The sequence below is a fragment of the Cyprinodon tularosa genome, unplaced genomic scaffold (genome assembly GCF_016077235.1).
Source record: "Cyprinodon tularosa strain WSP-4 unplaced genomic scaffold, ASM1607723v1 ctg927, whole genome shotgun sequence".
NCBI lineage: Eukaryota > Metazoa > Chordata > Actinopteri > Cyprinodontiformes > Cyprinodontidae > Cyprinodon > Cyprinodon tularosa.
Genome location: NW_024039704.1, coordinates 531,386 through 552,293, shown reverse-complemented (window position 1 = coordinate 552,293; position 20,908 = coordinate 531,386). Strand labels below are relative to the sequence as shown.

The 20,908-nt window shown below is 36.9% G+C and overlaps 1 protein-coding gene across 1 annotated transcript; it reads left to right on the top strand.

The window, feature by feature from the left end:
• The first annotated feature begins 839 nt into the window (after nt 1–839).
• nampt1 (nicotinamide phosphoribosyltransferase 1) lies at nt 840–20,699 on the top strand. The gene is made up of 11 exons (XM_038274719.1): nt 840–1,000; nt 8,193–8,349; nt 9,900–10,003; nt 10,791–10,919; nt 14,594–14,752; nt 15,851–15,987; nt 18,758–18,983; nt 19,058–19,177; nt 19,258–19,398; nt 19,487–19,621; nt 20,083–20,699. The coding sequence occupies exons 1-11, from the start codon at nt 947–949 to the stop codon at nt 20,194–20,196; spliced, it is 1,476 nt and encodes a 491-aa protein (XP_038130647.1). The 5' UTR covers nt 840–946; the 3' UTR covers nt 20,197–20,699.
• Nucleotides 20,700–20,908: the final 209 nt, after the last annotated feature.

Here is a 20,908-nt window from a genome sequence, read left to right as displayed (position 1 = left end):
GAGGATTAGGGCCACTGAAAAAAAAAAAAAAAGTTAACTGATTTTTACATTTTATTTCAGTTTAATATGGGAAAAAAGTCAGAATGAATTCTGAATTTAATCTCAGAATTCTGACTTTAATCTCAAAATTCTGACTTTTTCTCTCAGAATTCTGACTTTTTCTCTCAGAATTCCGACTTTAATCTCAGAATAATGACTTTTTTCCCATATTAAATTGAAATGTAAAAATCAGTGAATGTAAAAAACAGTGAACTTCTTTTTTATTTTCTCAGTGACCCTAATCCTCTTCCGTACTTTTATGATGCGTGTTAATATGGATTGTATGACGATATGGAGTTTATGAGCCATAGGAAAAATGTTGAACGATGTTGAACTTACACGCCATTTAGTCAGTCACAGTACTACACATTACAATGCTGCCACCTTGTGGTGTTTTTCAAAAAGCGCACATAAAATTCTTAACTTTTCTAAAGATGATTCAGTAATGTCACCGACCAATAGGACCAAAAACCAACAGCAACTTTGTTCGATACAAATTAATTAACGTTATCCTGTGAGTTTTAATAAAACTGTATTAAAGAAATAAAATTATATTTATATATTATATATAGTGGTTTTCTTATATAAAAAATTAGGTGAGTCTCATAAAGTACACAACAGATACCTTTTGAAAATAGGTATTAAACATAATTTCCATTGAACCGATAATTCTATATTATATTTTGGGGTTCTCGTGACGTCTTCGTATAGACGATCTCTGTTTTCCCCGAACGTTGCCGAGAGTAACCGAACAGAGTTTTTTGACGACCCAAACCCCGCCCCTTTTCCCGCCCGGTTCCGTCCGCTTGTCCTTCCCCTCCCCACTATCTGGTGCCTCTGGCAGTAGAGAGCGCGCGACGCAACACAACACACTGACAGCCGCGACTCACAACCGAGGAGTGGAAAGATGGAGCACAGAGAAACCGACTTCAATTTATTGCTAGCGACAGACTCATACAAGGTACGGTATCTATGACGGGGTTCGGAGGGGAGGCCGGGCGGGAACGAATTAAACCCGGTGTGGAGATTGATCTAGTCAAGGTGGTTTCATCAGCGGACCGGAGGCCGTCACGCCGCTCTGTACCCGGTGTCTCTTGTTTAACCGCAGGCCGAATTAACTGTAAGAGAAGAGCACTGGTACTGCTGAGGCAGAAACCCAGATATAGAGCATCTTTCTGTGAAGAGGCTGACTCCCACCCTGGGTTACCCCTGGTTATAATGAGTCGCCTCCCAGCCGGCTCGTGGTTAGCTGAATTAGCCAGCTAGCTTATAGAAGGCGCAGGAGGTTGAAAGAGGGGATTGATATAAAAAAAATTAAGGCTAATATTAGCTCCCAGCTAGCAAGTGCTTTATTCATTATCCAGATGAACCCTCTTGGGTAATATCTCCCTATCCAATGCCGAGTGACTCATTAACCAGGAGGGACTTTCGAGAAATCAAAACTGAAAGTTAAAAGAGAAAAGCCCGCAGTTACATTTGTAGTGCCTCGAGACCAAAAGCAAAGTCATGCGTTTCATTTATCTGCTCGGAAAATTTCTACCCCAGTTAGCATTCTAGTGGAGGCCGTAATGGCAACAATATAAGGCTACTAAAAACACCAGCTCTTAATTACAATGTAAACAGAGCATTTGTGCGTGTAGTGTTTTATAGCACGTTGCCAGTGGTTGCCATGCACAAGGGTCACGTGACATCAATGGGATGCTGAAGATAAATGCAGACTGCCAACAATAAGAATTACTATATAATTAACTGGCATAACTGAAAAACTCTCACTAGAAGCCTCATTCTTAAATTAAGAAAAGAAAAATCATAATATTGAATCTATTTATTTGTATAACATTTTTAGGATGATTTCTAAAGAAAATACTTTTTAGACCAAGAGATATATTGTAATAAATGTATACACTTCTCATACAGTATATTCTAAAGCTAGAAGCTACAAATAAAATGGGTAAATACAACAAAAATGACTGTTTCTTTGTATAAAAAACGTTTTTCTTTTAACTTTATTTTACATATCTTTGACCACATTGTAAGACTGCAGGTTATTTGGGGGTTTATCGTTACATGAATCAGTGATACATTTGAAACCATGAACTGAAAAACTTAAAATATTATTCGAACACGATATCAAACTTTATTTAAATTAAGATTTAAAAGTTAATTTTCATTATATTATTACATAAAGATGGTACTTCCACTCACATGTTAATAGTATGGATGTTCTTTTTTATCATAAATGTAAATTTTATACACAGGATTATTATTTTAGTGATTAGATCTGTAAGATTTCAGAGTCTGTAACCTTAAATTTGCTCTAAATTATCCGTAGAACACATTTAGATGGGAAAACGTGGATAAAAGTGGATAGAGATTCAGTGAATAATCAACGAGCCCCTCTACTCTTCCCGTATCTCCTAAACTTTTTATATCCTGGGATGATAAGAGCTGTGCAGAGGGCCTTTTTATAGAGCCAGGTCTCAGATAAGCAAATTTATTCCACATTTAGTTTGAGTAACAGAAGAATAAACTGTTCAGCTTTAGACATGATATTTCATGTATTTAAATGAAAGCCCCAAAATATTTTTTGGTGGCCCAAACTATTTTCAAACGAATGAAAATACAAAAATGTACTTATATGATTTTTTTGTTGTTTTTTTACTTGAATTGGTGTATTGATAAAAGAGCACCTTTTATAATTAATTTAATGAGAAATTTCTTAAATGGAGAAGTTTAACTGAGGAATAGGGTTGCAGTATTTGATAACAAATTTAATTGGAATTTTAAAAAGTTAAAAATAAAAAAAAAGTTAAAATTAAAAATGAAATCTTTTTAAAGTGATTAAGAAGATAGTGGGTATTTCTTTGTCATACTATCAAATACTGTCTTAATGGTATGAAATGATTGCCTGTAAAAGTTTTTTTAAACGCCTGCTTTTATCATTCAGATATTTGTCTCCTTTATTAGATATATGTTGGAAAATCATACATGGAAATTATCTTTTAATAATTTTTTTTTATTGCTACCTGGGCTTAATTACATTATGAGATACTGGACTCTGCTGCTGTGTCATCTGATTGGTTGTCCTGCACAGCATGTAAACCAGGGGTGCTCTAGTCTAGTGATTCCCAACCAGGGGTACGCCTGCCCCTAGTGGTCTGCGAGGGCATTGCAAGGGGTACATGAAAGTATTTAAATTTCCTAGGTGGGAAAATAAAATAGGGCTGGAATCTTTTTTGTTTTGTGAGGAGCCAATTAAAAAAACAAACAAGCTTTTATCAACCAAAAAGCTTTTCTTATATGTTTGGGTTCCCGTTCAGCTTGGACAAACATCAAAACCAAGCAGAGGAACAGAATGGATGTAGAGAACAGCCTAGTATCGGCTGTTTTTCAAACTGAGCTCATCCAAGGTTTATCATATGATTTTGTTTTGTATTTGTTTTGATTCCTTACCAACTTCCTGTTTTTTTTATTTGAGATGGGAAGCTTAAACTGCCTAAGAATTAAATGCTCAAATTAAAAGATTAAGTAACATACTTTTTATTTTATAACCATTTCTTGTATGTTCCACTTTTGGACAGTCATCAATACTTTTGACTGAGATGGTTTACTCATGCTCAAAAGGTTCAAAAAAGGTTGGGAATTCCTGATCTAGTCCAGTCCTCAAGAGTATCCATCCTCTAACATTTAGATGCAACTGTTCTCTAAAACACCTCAACCTAAAGGTTCAATCCCCTCATTTATCTCAGCAGAGGCAGGGCAACGAGCCACTCATTTGATTCAGGTTTGTTAAAAATGGGATGCATCGAAAAGTTGCAGTAGCTCTTGAGGCCTGGACTTAAGCACCCCTGATCTAGACTATAGATGATGTGCAGCTGATGTTAGCCAATCACGTGACACCCTCGACTCCGCCTCCTTGGACTGCAAAACAAACCAACCTTACATAGAAAACAACAAATCTCTTTTCTTCTTTTTATAACAGTTTTTGGCATGCTGAGTGATTTAATATGTACGATGGAGAGATATAAAACATTTATGACGTACAAGTGAGCAAATTTATTATCTTCACAGCCGATCAGCGCCAGCCGCAAAACTAATGTGTAGGTGAAGAGCATCTGGTATTAACTTTAATTTAGAGCAAGTTACAAAAGAATGCAGCTTTTAATGTCAACTAACCCATCCCCCACCCCCCAATGTCAGCAACCTGGCCTGTTCTAATGATCACTTCGACAAGCAGAGATAACCAGCTGATCTCTAACTGAAACTGCAAAGTGTGCTTATGTAGAGCAGAGGATGCGGAGATGAGAGAGCTTTAGGTGAATGGAGTTAAAGACCAAACTATGAGCTCCATAATGCATATCCTTAGATATTCAAGCTTTCTTTCCAACCTGAAAATTAATATTTTGATCATCAAATCAACTTATTGAATGTTTTAGTTGCTTAAAATCAAAATATATTATTTACTGCTAGATGAATCAATATGCAAGTATAATTTACGTAAGTGAATTGAGTTGTAGGACATTTTTTATTATTTTATATACCTCAGTAAGAAAAACATGCAGAAAAACATCCATTTAAATTTAACAGTTTTCGTGTTCATCAAAGGAAATTTAAGTTTTTTTTTTTTTTTATTATCGATGAAGGTCTTGAAATTAACTTTCTGTAGAAATCTTGATATTGCGATTAGTATTAATTTTTATCTCTAACTTAGATCAATCAAAATTTTGATTCCGTTTTGTATACTTAGCTAAACTTACAAAATCCTTTTGCAACAAAAAAAAAGTTATCCTTTTATGCATTTGTGACAGCTTATAACTCTTTTCTGGAGAAACGTGGGTGTAGCAGGGTATGGTTTTTGTCCCTTTGAATGTTTGTTTGAGTCATGCAAAAGGTAAACAGGCTTATTTGGGATCGCTTTAAGCTCTTACACAAAAGAATAAGGTATTAGCCTGTGGTGTTAAGTGAATACTGTCTGTATTTGCATAACTTCCAACTAAAAGTCTGCAAAAGGGAAAAGAGCCAAAAGACATGAAGTTCTTATGAAGTCACTCATGCAGCATACTTTTATTGATAAGCTGTAAAAATAAACTACAGTTGTGTGCCTAAAGCTCTGCTGCAAGGTTTGCCTTCTGGCTAGGTACACAAACATGTAACATCATCTATCAGAAAGATAGATCGTTTTTTAATTAAACGTATTGTCAAATGTTTTTAACAATGTAAATGTATAATCTGCTCTTCAGACCTATTGTTATTGGGATAAATATGATACCATGTTATTATAAGTCTAAAATCTGTTTTCCAACTTTCAAACAGCCTGCATTAGGGTGGAAACTGTTTATTAAAAAGCTGGAAGGGTTACAGGAACAGTTATGCTTGGGTTAACCTGCCAAATGCTTTATATGTCACCTGGAAAGTTTGTTTTCATTGGCCAGATGGTGACTGCCCCCTACCCTGGTTTTCTCCTTGTTTGTGTTGGCATTGATTGTATGGAGGTGGATCAGTGCTGCTGCAAAATGATCTCCACCATTATCCTTGGTTAATAAATAGAAAAAGAAAACAAGTGAAAACCTAGTAAAAACTGAAAGCATTAGGGCTTTATCCTAAGGAACAGGTGCAAACATCTTAGTAAGCACAGAGCAGATCGTTAAAGTGGGAGCCGTGATTTGTGTGGGAAAATGAGGATATGCAAACGTACAGAGCATTCTTTCAAATCCCTCACCTGCCACTGCAGTTTTTACATCTGTTTTAACACTTCAAAAAAGGTCGGGTGCAATTTTGCATGCAACAATATTATTGAACTTATTAGCATTATTTCAGTGCCAGATGACAGAGATTTTTTATGCTTATAAACATTTTTTTAACCGCTAGAAATAACAGAGTGGGAAAAGATTTATGCAGCAGGACTGAAGATAAACTTTATAGAGTTAAACCCAAAAAAATTACGAAATTTAAATATTTAGGCATGTTATGTTATGTAGGCATTATTATTAAACGCTTACCTTGTTTTTCTGGGTCAAGGTGCTGTTTAGAGCAGCTGGTGGAGGTAAATCCAGCTGTTTAGAACTTAATCTGCTCTAATGTCAATCAGCATACAAAGAAAACTCGCCATTTTTTATGGAATTTTTTATTTTTTTAGATTAAACTTTAGTTATTTTCATAATTTAATCTTATTTCTTTACCTTTGTCTGTGACACTTTGAGGTTTATAATGCACCATATTTATATTAAACTATTTATAATTCACTATATTTAATTATTCAGTATTATCAGAATTTAATGGAATTTCTTCCAGGATTTCCTTGAATTTAGCTCCATCCATTTTCCCATGAAACTTATTGAAAGCAGAATGCTGTGGGGATATAATATTGAGGGAAACCAATAATATTTTGAATATATATTGTTGGGACTATGAAGGAATGAATCGTTTTTAAAATACAATGAGACTTGTACTAGTTTTTGTTCAAGGTATCAACCTCTTGGTAGCTAGAAGTCTTCTCAGTTGTTGAGGTTAATTAAAAGTCAATTTTTAACCTTGGCTTAAAAATAATGCAGTGATCTAATGTCCTCTCTGCAGTTTACCAATTTCTCATAGTTTATGAGCTGTTGTTTAGGGCAGTAAGTAAATAATATTGGATGATGGTGTTTTGCAGATAAGTTGGTTTCTGGGTTGTGCAGGTAAATGTTGAGGAGAATATGAGCTCACGTGGTACGGCCGAGTGTCATGTTCAGAGACTCCACTCTATTTTGAGTCCTAGAAAGCTCAGAGGAAAGGACACAGTAAGGTCAAAGAAACTTAGTAGTGCATTGACATTTATCTGATCTTGCCTTGGAACTGCATGGTTACCTCCTCTCCTTAATATACATGTCAAATGCAAAATTAGATTCTCGCTTCATTTTATTCGTCAGGGATTTTGGTCGTCTGGAGGACAAATCCGACTCTGTGTTAAGAGAAATGCTGTCTTATGCTTTTAATTACTTCAAATTAAACCTGTGACCCCTTCAGTTTCCACATTTGCTCCAAATGTATCGTGAGGACATTTCTGAACTCTTTATTTGATGCCCACATGACTTTAACCCACTCACACTTTAGCTTCTCTTGTTTTGGGGGAGTGCATCCTTTATTTTGAATCTCATTGCAGTTGATTCCTGAAACATGCCCGGACATATCCCCAGCTGTTTATTCCTTCTCACGCCACCGACTTTGGACAGTTATTGTTCGTGGAAAATGTTTGCAGTAGATTAGAAAACCCCAGATGAAGCACGCAAAACTTACCCAGTGAGCAGATAGGAGCAGTGGGAAGGAAAGGAAGGCGCTCCGTTTAGAAATCCAGTCCCTTTTCCTCAGATTCTGACATTTACAAGAATTTACTTGATTTAACACAATATATTATCTGCTATCTAAAAACGGTAGTAGCGTATTTCTCATTTATGAGAGGATCTTTCTTTTTTTTTAATATAACATCTCCAATCTTCATGTTTTTCAGTATTTTTCCAATAAATATAAAAAGTTCTCACTGTTTCCCAAAGTTTCTCACTGGTTTAGTGACTCAATAACCATACCTCAGCTAATACAGAAACCACCCGAAGAACCTGTCTTCATGCGTTGATGACTCCCATTTGCTTATGTAGTGCTTTTTTCTTTGTTTTAACAACTTTGAGATTTATTTTACACATCTTGACTAGTCTGTGCATGATCCGGGTTCAGGGCAGGAGCTTAGGGCAGAGCTTAGGGCAGAGATCCACAGCTCAGGTGGGAGAATTTATTGAAAAGGCAAGAGCAGATGGAAGACAAGAAAAAGATGGCAAACATGTGGAAGAAGGTGCTCTGGTGAAATCCCCTACTGTTGGGTACGGTTGTGGCAGCATCATAGCACGGCGATCCATTATCTTCTTCAGGAGCATATATTTTTGAATAGGAACATGGGTAGGGTTGCCTTTTCCTTCCACTGTCTGATTATTAGCTGCTTTGTGTTGCTTTATCACATAAAAGCCCATGATAGCAGGTTGAAGTTTGTGTTTGATAAGTTTTGCAATCACTTATTTTTTATTGTTGTCTGGAAAAGAAAAGTGTAGAAATGTTTTCTTCTGATAAAATCATTTAGGATGTGGGTCACTGCAGCATGGCTTTGAAAAATTCTGTTTGTGTGTTGACAGGTAACTCATTACAAACAGTATCCCCCCAACACGAGTAAAGTCTACTCCTACTTCGAGTGCCGCGAGAAGAGGACGGATCCCAGCAAAAGCAGAAAAGTAAAATATGACCAAACTGTCTTTTACGGCCTGCAGTACATCCTTCACAAATACTTAAAAGGTAAGTGTCCTTTTTGCTAGAATTTAGCATTCCTAAATAAAAATTCCCACTGAGTCACAGCTATTTTTCCAAAGACGTCCCCATAGGAAGGTTTCATGAAGTTTGCCTTTACATTAACTGGATAAATTCAAAAAGCCAAAATTGGCTAAAAAGAAAAGTGAATATAAAACCAACCCTGAAGAGTGAATACAGATATTCCCTGATCTAATTACCTGGAGTTGGAGGAGTCTGATACTCACACGGTTTCCTCCTGAGGGAGATCAACAGAGAGCAAAAGTTGGAAGAATGCCTCCGCCTCCTACTTCTTAAAAGGATTTCATGGTTTGGTAGCAGAGGTGGGGGGGGGGGGGGGGGGGGGGGGGTACAAAGAGAGAAAAGGAGACAAAAGCACAGCTGCTCCCTCATTGTTAGAGGGAGAAAGACGTGTTGTCTCCACTGAGCGTCTCGCTTAATCGGTGACTATTGAGGAAGCGTGGATGGACCTTAAAGAACTAATATAAGGTTTATGATTTCATATTAAAAGAGATCGGTTTGTAAACAGTGAAATAAGACTTTGTAGAAGCACCTTTATCAAACCTGCTTATGTAAATTGAGTAAATTAAACTGGCAAAAATTAAAGCATTCAAAGATTAATAAATGTGATCTGTGATGGAATTTTCCCTGTTTTTTAGCACAACTAGACTCTGTTAAACAAATGCCTTAAGTTCTAACAGAGGATAATGCAACCTAAAGATTGCTGTTAAAGAACAAAGTCAAAAGGGAAAAAACAGTTTAATGAAACTTTCTCTATTAAAACTTTCTGATTTTATTTCTCATTCTTATTCATTGCGGAGAAGGACTGTTCTTATCATACAGATGGCAATGAAGTAGCTTTTGTCTTGGGTTAGGTTTAAATAAATAATTGCTTTACACATCATTTTTTTAAGTCAAAGAAGTAACAAATTATACTTTAATTTGAATAATAGTGCTTTATTTGACTTGTAAGCGACACTATATTTAGACACTACAATAGTAGACAGTTTTCAGTAACTTTATAATTAGTAACTCCCAACTAAAGCCAAAAAGTTTCTGACTTGTTGTGTTGGTATTAAAAATTGTTACAATGATATTTGAAAAGGTAGTAAATATAAAAGTAATAATTCTTGCATATACCCTGGATGTGAAAACTTTAAAGGTCAGAGTTCAGTTATCCAACCGTAAAATATGTTGATATCAGAGGCAGTCTGAGAGTAGAAGCTAAGATGCAGACTTGTTTTGTTTTTTTCTGGTTTTCCATACAGCAGAAAGTTTAAGAGTTATAAATTATAAGTTGGACATAATTGTGTTTTCAATTCTTACTAGTTTGTTAAATCCAGTTTTCTCAAATCTGACATCTTCTCATTTTTCTTCCTCTGTTGTGTTTAACCTTTTTGGTCAAACTGATCAAGTAACAGTAAAGCAGGTTTCTGGTATGTCTGTCTGTGAGATAACAGTTAAAAATGTCCTTTCGGTTGTAAAGGAAGTAACGGCCTTCAAAATAATAGATTTGCACTTTTATTTCTTTTCTTCAGGAACGGTGGTGACCCGAGAGAAGATTCAGGAAGCCAAGGAAGTGTACAGGGAACATTTCCAGGATGATGTTTTTAATGAGAAGGGTTGGACTTACATTCTGGAGGTAAGAACTGCTGTTTGCTTTCTTAGTTCTCTTTTCCTGGTGTGTTTTATCCAGGGATCTGTACTGAAACTGTTAACCGCATAAAATGTTTTCTCTCCTTCTTTTAATTCTTCTTCCTTCACCTTCTTCTTTTTGGTCACTTCCTCTTCACTCATTTCCTTATAATGGTCATTTGAAACGTTTCCTTCGCTATATTCCTTCTTTTTCTTCCTACCCTGTCTTTTTCTTTCCATTTTCTTTATTCATTCTCTCCTTAATACAAAAACTTTTCGTCTTACTCTTTTGGTCTTTCCTTCCTTTCTCTCTTTGGCCTTTTCATCCCCCTCCCCAGTTGCTTTCTCTCTTTTAATTCCTTCTTTTCCTTTTTGTACTCTCTCTTTGTTTCTTCTTTAGACTCACCTTGGAACAAGAGCTACAAACAACAGCCTCAGATCATAGATAAAAAGATTAATTACTTAGTAGAAACTTTCAGCACCTTGGATAGAGAAAAACTAGAAGAATGTAAACAGTCTAGTTTCCATAAACTGATTCTTATGTTTCTTTTTCCAGTCTGTCGTCCTTGTTGACAAAAGTTTCCGATTCCACTGTTGATAATCTGCAAACGACACACAGCTGTAGAGGGTGTTGTTTTCAGTGAAAAGCTATAAAATACACCAAATGTTATTTGTTGCAGGTCTTCACAGCAGTTGTATAACATTTAAAATGTGCAATTTTCTTTTCTTTTATTTATTCTGTGCAGGGCTCTTGTGCTCTACTCTGACTCAGAAATTTGTTTTTATGTTGGCAGAAATACAACGGACATCTTCCCATTGAAATCAAGGCAGTACCAGAAGGAAGCGTCATTCCTCGAGGCAATGTTTTGTTCACTGTGGAGAGCACAGATCCTGAATGCTACTGGCTCACTAACTGGGTGGAGGTACGTTTGCTTAGTGTTGCTGATATTACATAACTAAAATCTCAAACTTTTTTCTTTTGGGGTTTTTTTCAGCCATAAAATGCTGCATCGTGTCACCTCAGTATTTGTCAGCAGTTTCTGCTCCTTCTTAAAATGTTTCATTGTTACTATGACTTCTATGAAAAGCTTGTAACCTAATTAGATAGTTTTCCCTAAAAAAAAAATACAGACTTATACTCAAACATATGCTGAAATGATGCCAAAGTGAAGCTGTTCTTCACTATAAATGTTATCCCCTCCTACATCTGGCTGAATCACAGAGCTGTTGGAGCTAATTGCTTAATTCACACCATAAAGATCTCGTTTGAACTGGCCTGGCTACTTTTTTCCTCATTCCTTCTTCCCTCTCTCCCTTTGTGCTTTACTTTGTTCCCTAAATTAATCCATTATTCTTCATTTATCTGACCTTCATTCCTTTATTACAATTTTACTGTTTATTTCTCCTCCGCCTTCATTCATCCACCGCTTTATTTATTCCTTCCTTCTAAAGATTTCTTATTCTTCTGTTAAAAGTCTGACCTCTTTTCTCAAAAGACAACCTGAAACCATGTTGGTTCTGGAAAATTATGGAGGATGTGTGTTTCTCAGTGAACAGGTGAATTATGCAGCGAGAGTAATATTTAATCTCCGCCCTCCTAACTTGTGTTTTACTTGGTTTTTTTTTGGTAACGGGCACTGGTTTCTTGCACAGGTTAACCCATTGAGAAAACTGAGCTCATGTTTGGATTGATTGGACTGATGTAGAAGAGATTTAAAACAATATAAAGGCAAAACAAACCCATATATACACAGATGTACACCTTTTGAGTGTCTTTCCTTATATAAATCCGTTCTTAACCTGTCATGCTCTGCCACATTGCGTCATTCTTCATGCCTGGTGTAAAATTAGCCTCAGCGGTCATCCTGATGTCCTTGAGTTGCGTCACTGGGTCAGTCCTTCTCGCTCTCTCTCTCCCATCTTCTTTTATTTATCTGTACCTTCCCTTTGTAACATATTTCAGTTTCCCTTTTTTTGTCTTCATTTCTTAAAGCCTTCCTCATTCCCTTCACATTCTCTACTTCCTTATCTGTATTTTAATTTTGTTTTTGTTAGAACGAGTGACAGGCATTTTTTGTGAATGTAATTTCACGTGAGGTTAAATTAGGTTAAGGACTGGGATAACGATTTTTTTTTTTTCTACACACCACAGATGGCCCCGCAACCTTGTTTGTTTGGACGTTGGCTTTACTCTGGCGGTCACGAGTCCATACAATGTTTTATATTTGAGGAGGCATGTGACCTTGGAGTTATAGGGTGGTAACAGGCTGCGCAGTGTTTGCAGAGAAAGTCAAGTGACGCATCAAACAGGACGTTTCCAAAGATTAGATTTGGTTACTTTTTACTTGCGCCATTTCCCGCAGCATAGATGACTTTTCTGGTGTTTTTTGACAGGTTTTTTTTTTTTTGCTTCCTCATTTTTGCTCATGACATGTCTGATCACAATCATAAATGACATAAACCTTAAATCTTCCAACTAAGATTCAAAAACCACATAAAAAAAAAGCAAAAAACTAGCTCATCTTGCTAAAGCGTCGTCTAGACCAGGATCTGAAAGCCCCAATGTAATAATCACAAACCAGTAATATAGCAATGGCTCTAGTCTGTTTGTTATTGCAACAAAAGCATAACAAAGAAACCTGATTTACCCGCTCAACATAAGGCTTTAATTGCTTTAAAAGACAAAACTTCTCCCTGATTCCTCCGTGACTATTTTTATGAGTTTACATGTGAAAGCTTATTATTCACAAGAAGTAATTATCCTATCAAGGTCACCGTTCTGCTTTAAATCCTTTTATAATAATAATGCAGGGTTATTTTTTACCTTTTATTTTTTTATTAACAGCCTTCTACAAACTTATAGATTAATGACTTGATTTCCAGGTTCCTCTTCCTCCATTTACCATTTGCTGGTAATGTTTTGTTTGTTAATAGATGTTTTCGTTCTTACTTAAATTGTTATAATTTTTTTTTTTTTCTAACATAAATGGGAGGAAAGAAGCAACATTGACTCAAAAAAGCCCCCCAAACATTAGCAGCACATATTAGGGATCAGTTAGATGACTGTTTTTGCATCTCTAAAGTCTATTTTAGAGAAATGCTGGTCTCAGTGGCACATTGGGTTTGATAAGTTACATTAAGAAAAAGTAACTTTTTACTTTAATAAATGTGAACATGTGGGTCCGCTAGGGTTGTCATAATATAAAAATTCCAAACTCGATATCGATCCCCATAAAATATTTGCCACTGTGTTCAAAAATGCCAAATAATTGAAAGGATAAATAATGTATTTAATAATATGAAAAACTCACCTTTTTCATCTAAGTATGGCCCATGCTTTTGCCACAGAATCAAAGATTCCATTAGTTTACCAAATGCAAATAATTACCAAATAAATATTATATAAATATAACATAATTTGACAATATTCTAAGGCTCTTCGAGGTATTGTTCTTTTAATGTGCAAATAATCTGGAAATATAACATTTAAAATAACATAACACTTGTATTTAGTATCACTACCTTGCCAACTTGGTACTGTATCTGGAGTTTTTGATACTTTTGACAGCCTTAGGTTCTTCTAAGGCTTCCCACGGAACAGAGTGTTTTAGTTAGAAAGACAAAGATTTAGTTTCTTAACAACAAATATTTAGGTATTTTGTTGCTTTCCTATTATTAGGCATGGAGGAGGAGTAGTCATGCTGTAGATTCCTTTATACAAAAGTCCTGGACATCCAGTTAGACTGTATGGCCTCTTTGAGTCTGTGAAATACCTTCACATTTTAAACAGAAATCCTTTGGTCTCTGCCTGAATGAATGGATCTTCCACCAGAAGAAAGATCCAAAATATACATGAGGTTTAATAAAGGAATGGTTCCCAGGTCAGATTTAACTGGGTTAGTTTTTAATCCATGTAAGGTTTTTCCAAGACCAGTAATGAGTGGAGTTTTTTCTTTTCTGAATATTGAAGAAAATTGTACTCACCTTCTTTCAGCCAGCTGACCTATCAGTGCACAGTAAGCAGTAAGTGAAAGGGCAGCAATGTGCTACTCTGTGTCAAACAGTTAAGTATTTAGTCAAAACCGGCTGATATTTTTTAAAACCACCAAACCAGATTCCAAAATCAGAAATGAAGGTCTAAAGGGAAGCTGCCAAGTAGACTATATTTCTTAGAGATACTAAGACAAAAAAAAAAGGAAACTATATGCATTATAGTTCACGTTGCATTGTCTTTTTTAAATTCCCCAGGCAATGAGCCGCTTGTTTTCATATTATAATCACCGTCTCTGGTATTGAAGCATGAACCATCAAGGAAGGTATTTTTCCCACAGCGGGCCTTGTGTGAAAGTGCTTTGAGCTTTCATCTCTCCTGAGCCTGTTGGTTTTCGGGTTTAGCTCCACTGAATACTAGAAAACCAGGCGGTCACTGGGCTGTTCACGTAGTAGAAAGTTTGGCAGTTCCTATGACCATAAAAATAACAGCATTGAGAAATAAGAAGAAACGGTAATTGGAGATAAAACATTTTTTAAAGCTGTTTACTTTAAAGGAAAAACATTCAAACAAATCTATTAAGTGTCCCTTTTTTCATTCTTTCAGACTATTCTTGTTCAGATCTGGTACCCGATTACAGTGGCGACCAACTCCAGAGAACAAAAGAAGATCCTTGCCAAGTACCTGATGGAGACCTCTGGGAACCTGGACCGTCTAGAGTATAAACTACACGACTTTGGCTATAGGGGTGTATCTTCACAAGAGGTATGAAACCCACTAAACTATCAATGATTTAACCACAGATAGACTCATTGAACACATTGACGTAGAGATTCACTAATCAGAGGGGGTTTTTTTGTGCCTATTTTGGCAAAATTCTATTCTTACGAACACTTTTTTTTTTCTTCAAAATATATGATATAAAGTATGATAAAAGTATGTTTTGTTGGGTTTTTTGTTGCCTTTTTTACCATAATAGATTATGAATTACTTATATAACTTACATAAATACTATACATTTAGAAGAAAAAAAAAGAAAATGATCAACGGGACGCTGGATCTCTTTTTTTACATTATATATTTGCGTGGTTAGCATAACTGGCTTAACATCACATTCTTTGGGTGTTTTCACTAAATGATACAGAAACAAGATTTCTAAATGCTGCGTATTCCAGGATAGACTGAGGTTTGAAGCCCAAAGGGGAACCCTGAAACTTTGCTGAGCTCCTTCAGGCTTCCTGTTATCTACTGAAAGTAGTGCTCTCTCCATTTCTGGACATGTAGTAGATTATAAACATATTTTGTGCTTCTTTGGTCTTCAGTTTTAGACATTTTGCTAATTATTTAATAAAATAAATATGATTCTAGATTAACAACCTCTATCCATTAGGGATAATTGAAGTGCAAGCTGTTAATGATCAAACGTTTTTAAATCTATAGTCTTTATTTAAACGGTTATGAGATTTTATTTAATATTGCAACTCTTTATAACTACTATTTGTGAAGATAAACTCCTGAGGTCTATTCCCACTGCTATTCCTAAATAATTGTAATGCTGGTTTTGATTTCCTGGTTTCTCACAGCTGAATCACATTAATGGTTTATTTGCAGTCCTCTTCTAAGTAAATTTCTGCGGAATTTCATGAAGAAAAGCAGAACTTGCTCTTAAATCTCTTTAAAAAGTTATTTTAGATTGAGAAATTCGAAGGAAGCCCCAAAAACGATAGAAAATGCTGCTGTGTTTTAAACTTCCAGGTCAAAGCTTAGTTTGAAAATGAAATGCATCATTTTGTTTAACAGTTCTATCTACCAGAAGAGGCCCTATATTACAGAAAAGGCTAAATTACTGCTCTTCATTCACAGACTGCTGGCATTGGAGCCTCAGCCCATTTGGTGAACTTCAAGGGTACAGATACAGTCGCTGGGATCGGCGTCATCAAGAAGTACTATGGCACCAAGGACCCAGTGCCTGGTTTTTCAGTGCCGGCTGCAGAGCACAGGTAAACAAACAATTCTCTCCAGGGTTGGTTTATTTACCTGGAAATATTTAGAAATAAATATAGGTGGTGTTTGCCATAGGCAGCCTAGCACCATAATAAAGGGTTTGTTAATGAGTTGTTTTCAAAATGCATCTGATTTTGTTTTTAAAGACTATTTGGAAAAAGCTGTTCTACTTGGTTGATGCTGCCAGGAAGAAAAGAGGCTAGTGTTAGCAGTTTTTCTGATACTAAATGTTTACCTTTGATGCCCCGTTCACCTTATCTAAGATGTTAGGAAGTTACCAAGGGCAACAGTAGCTAACGGCAACATAAAATCTAGCATTAGCTTAAAAGTTAGTTAACAGGAAAAGACGTTTTTCATGAGTTTTAAATAGAAACTTCAACCAATTTGGTAATTTAGAAAAATAAAATAGTATCTTTCACTAAAGTTTGAGCATGTTTCCTGTAGAAATCTTTGGTTCTAATGCACTGAATGTCCATGTGTTCATTAGTGTGGCAGCTGTCAGGATAAAATTTTTTAGCGCCTGCCCCTCCACTAATGAAAGGTGTCTTCCAAGAGACTACAGAGATTTTTCAAAATTAAATCAGGACCTTTTTCCTCTGAGGCTCCTTATTTCTTGCACAGCGTTAATTACAAGAATATGCGATCTGCTTTATTTAAATATTCAAAGAAGCGCAGTGGTGATACACATTTTCAGTGTCCTACAGACATACAGGGATCCACATTCAGACCAGAAGCCATGTCTAAAACTGAACTTTTTTTATCTTCAAGATTAAAAGGAAAACCTAGCCTATTAAATGCTTTTCTGCTAATGTTGTTGCTGCTGGAATCTTTCTCACTAGAAAGAAAATTAGCTCAGCATGACTGAAGTTGGCGCTAATTTACTCAGTTTCCCTTACCCGCTTATTATCCTGTTCTTCAGATTAATTTCTCGAGCATGGCTTTGATTGGCTGGAAGTTCAGACTTGCTGCTGCCCTATCATCCATTTCACATTTAGCTGATGTAATTTTATGGCCTTTATACGCTTGGATGCTCATTCCTCCTTCATGCATGCACACCGGGATTTCTTAACTCTCCAGCCTGGCAGTAATTCGTCCAAAGAACCCCCCTTTTGTGTGTTAGTGTATTCTGGGACATTGGCTTTGGTTGTTATAGCAATTGCTGAGTAATGCTCCGGTCATAAAATCAGTTTCATTTTTTCCTTACTGGAAGGAGCTGTTGTGAAATTCCACTTTGATCTCTATCGAAACAGAAAGCAAGGGAGGGATCGTTGTTACCAAGCAAGTGTTTTAAATGTATATATATATATATATGTTTTATAAAAAATGTTTAACTTCAGAAAACAGCTGCCCCTTCTACAGAAACAGTAATATTAGACTTAAACATTAAATTCAGTGGTTTATTGCTTGAACTACAACATTTCTCTCTTCAGTGCTGTGACCCAGGGAGTGTCTAGAGGTTTTAATAATCTTAAGTTACAACCTGGATAAAATCTCAAAGGTCATTTCTCGTTTGAAACAAATGGTGTGTAGCGCCCTCTTCTGGAAATTGATCAGAAGTGTAATTTTATAAAAGTCATGTGAGTTTTGTTATCAGGAGTTTGGTTTCATCTCAGGAAGGGTTGTCCTTGTTTTAGTGGTTTTACTACAACTTTATATTGAGTTCTGCGTGTGTTTTTAAACTGATGTAAAATAGTTTTCTCTTCATGGGTTGTTTTTTAATCTTGCCAAATAATTTGGCCATGGTCTTATTCAAGGGTATAAGTACCCATGTGTTTTTCCTGTCAGGATTAGTGGATACTTGTTGAGCCCCCAGATGCAGAGATGATTTCTTGCTAAATGAGATGAAGAAGTCAAAATACAGAAGCCATAATCCAGAACCGATTGACAAAACCCTCAGGAACCATAAACTACGAGACAATAGGGAGGAATGAAAAGAGTGAAGAGAATCCAGCAAACACTAACTGTAGAGGGAGAGTATATATGCTAAACAGAACAATGAATGGAGTACCGTAATTTTTGGACTATAAGCCGCAGAAGCTCAATTGCATGATTTGTACATATACAAAACGCAAGTCGCAGGTTTTTTATGTTTATACATAAACTGTCTTGCGCTCGGAATGTCCGTCTTTCTCGCTGTCGTTCTGTCTCGTACCACTCAAGGTAGAAGTCTGCTTCCGGAGGACCTCCGCATACCCACGCGCGGCTACCGTGCTTGTGTGTTGAAGCAAATGTGACGTCAACATGGTGGATGGTAAAATCCATAGATTTAGGTATTACCCTAGTGGCCGTTAGCTGTAAACGTCCATCGATAAGCTGCATGGTTATATAAGCCACAAGGTCAAAAAATGGGGAAAAAGTCACGGCTTATTTTCAGAAAATTACGGTAATCAGCTAATTGGGAGCAGGTGTGGACTAAAGGATCTAGAAGGGAGCTAGAGGAAAGGAGACTGGCACAAGGGGCAACAGAGAGTAAACAAGAAATACATAACTGCTCAAATACAACAAGAAAATGATCAGATTGACACAAAATGGTAATGAAACCAATAGCACAGAAAACATATAATCACATAAATCAAAGTTTAACTCAAAAGGAGAAACTAAACTGAACCAAAAATTCCAGAAAGGGTAGAATCATGACATCTCTAACATATAACCCACTTCCCTAACTATTGTTTTCAGTTTCTAGCTCTTAAATCCTTCACACTTATGCATTGGAACAGCAACAGCAGCTTAAACCAACAACCACTCTGCCGATTCTCTCTGCAGTACCATAACCGCATGGGGGAAAGACCATGAGAAAGATGCGTTTGAACACATCATCAAGCAGTTTCCCAGCGTCCCTGTGTCCATCGTCAGCGACAGCTACGACATCTACAATGCCTGTGAGAAAATCTGGGGGGAGGACCTGAGAGCGCTGATAGTGACCCGCAGCGCAGACGCCCCGCTGGTCGTCCGCCCGGACTCAGGAAACCCACTTGATACAGTTTTGAAGGTCTGTCCTGTTTGCTAGTCGATAAAACGTTCGCCCCCCCATGAGGTCTGAACTCTTTTTTTTGTCAATGGCAGGTTTTGGAGATCTTGGGCAAGAAGTTTCCTCCACAAGAGAACTCTAAAGGTTTTAAAGTTCTTCCTCCTTACATCAGAGTCATACAAGGAGATGGAGTGGATATCAACACACTGCAAGAGGTAAGGAGGCTTGGTTATACAACTGTCTGCGTGTTCGAGGGGTGAATGTTAGGTTTTTTATCGTGTATATGTTTCAACAGATCGTGGAGGGTATGAAACAACACAAGTGGTCTATCGAGAACATTGCCTTTGGATCTGGGGGGGCACTGTTGCAGAAACTGACCAGAGATCTGCTCAACTGCTCATTCAAATGCAGCTATGTGGTGACAAACGGACTGGGGGTGAGTATGGACCTGCGGCTAGATCAACCGCTCTATAACCCCTTAACTTTATTGCTAGAATATGAAATATTTTTGTGTGGCTTTTCAGGTGAATGTGTTCAAGGATCCGGTGGCAGACCCCAACAAGAGATCGAAGAAAGGTCGCCTGTCTTTGCACCGGACGGCGAGCGGCGATTTCGTCACTTTGGAGGAGGGCAAAGGAGATCTGGAGGAGTATGGGGTGGTGAGTTTCATACCCCTACAGCGCCTTTCAGAAGTATCCATACCCCTATTGAGTCATCACAATAAAAAAAATAAACAAACATGGAAAAGGGTGCCGGATTGGATTGAAACAAGATGGCATCATGATCAGGGCATGATTTTCTACAGTATAGACGGGAAAAGTGGTTTGAGTTGATCGAAGTTTGATGGGGATAAATAAATGACGTTCTGCAGGAGATTCCTGGGAATCGGTCCACCTCCCAGCATGAAAACACCTCTTGACATGTTGATGAGAAAATCTAATCTGCAGCTTCAAAGCAGAATCATATCCCAGCTATTTCCCATTTCTAGTTTTAGGGGTATGAATATTATTGAAAGACATGGTACAATGATTGTTTGGTAACTTAGTGTAGTTTGACCTCATTGGTTTCCTTCAACTTTTATTTAATTTTCAACCCCTCTTCTTGTTTCATTGTTTTTCAGGACCTGCTGCACACAGTGTTTCAGAACGGCAAGATTGTGAAGAACTACAGTTTTGATGAAGTCAGAGACAATGCTAAGCTCAAAGACAGCGAGCTTGAGGAGCTGTTGCACTGAGTGCAGACCCCCCCCCAACATACACTGTTCATCTTAAAAGCCTAAAGAAGTTTTTTTTCTTTCAGATCACCTTTTTTTTTTACCTCCAGTTCCACCAAACAAAATGGAGGCATTTGCACTTCTAATAAAACCGTTTCTCTTCCAAATTATGAGAACTCCAAACACGCTCCATAAATGATACCCCCCAAAAAAAAAAAAAGTCCCCAAAACCAATTGAATTAAATCTGTGCAACCCATAATTGTTAGAATAAAATAAGTCAAACCAACTTCATTGATGTGCTGCAGCTTCAAATTAAATTGGAGCATCTTGCAGTGTTACGCCTGGATGTTTTGCACCCAATGTTTTAAGCTAGCGGCTGATGGTTGGTGCGTCCTGCTGACGTTCAGTGCGAGACGAAAAGCCACTCTAAGCAGTGACGGTTCCACGTGTCTTTCTGTACAAAACTGCTAAGAAAAAAAAACACATTTTAATCTGCTTCGTTTTGTCTTTTATGTGAAGGAAGGACTGATGATCCTTGTAAACTGCTGTGCACTGAGAACACTGAAATAATTTAATTCTTCTAAAGTTTTCCTTCACATTGGTAGCAGTAAATCCGAAACCCTTTAAATGTAATTATAGATGGTAATGTCACTTTTTTTTTTTCCAACTCCTCGCTTTTAATTGGTAATTACAGCCTAAACTATACCTATATGTACGCTGCCAACACAGATG

Excerpts from the sequence above, each read along its gene's own strand:
- nampt1 (XM_038274719.1), top strand. The coding sequence starts at position 947 with ATGGAGCACAGAGAAACCGACTTCAATTTATTGCTAGCGACAGACTCA. Across the intron at positions 1,001-8,192 it reads TAGCGACAGACTCATACAAG|GTAACTCATTACAAACAGTA; the intron begins GTACGGTATCTA and ends GTGTGTTGACAG. Across the intron at positions 19,178-19,257 it reads ATATCAACACACTGCAAGAG|ATCGTGGAGGGTATGAAACA; the intron begins GTAAGGAGGCTT and ends ATGTTTCAACAG.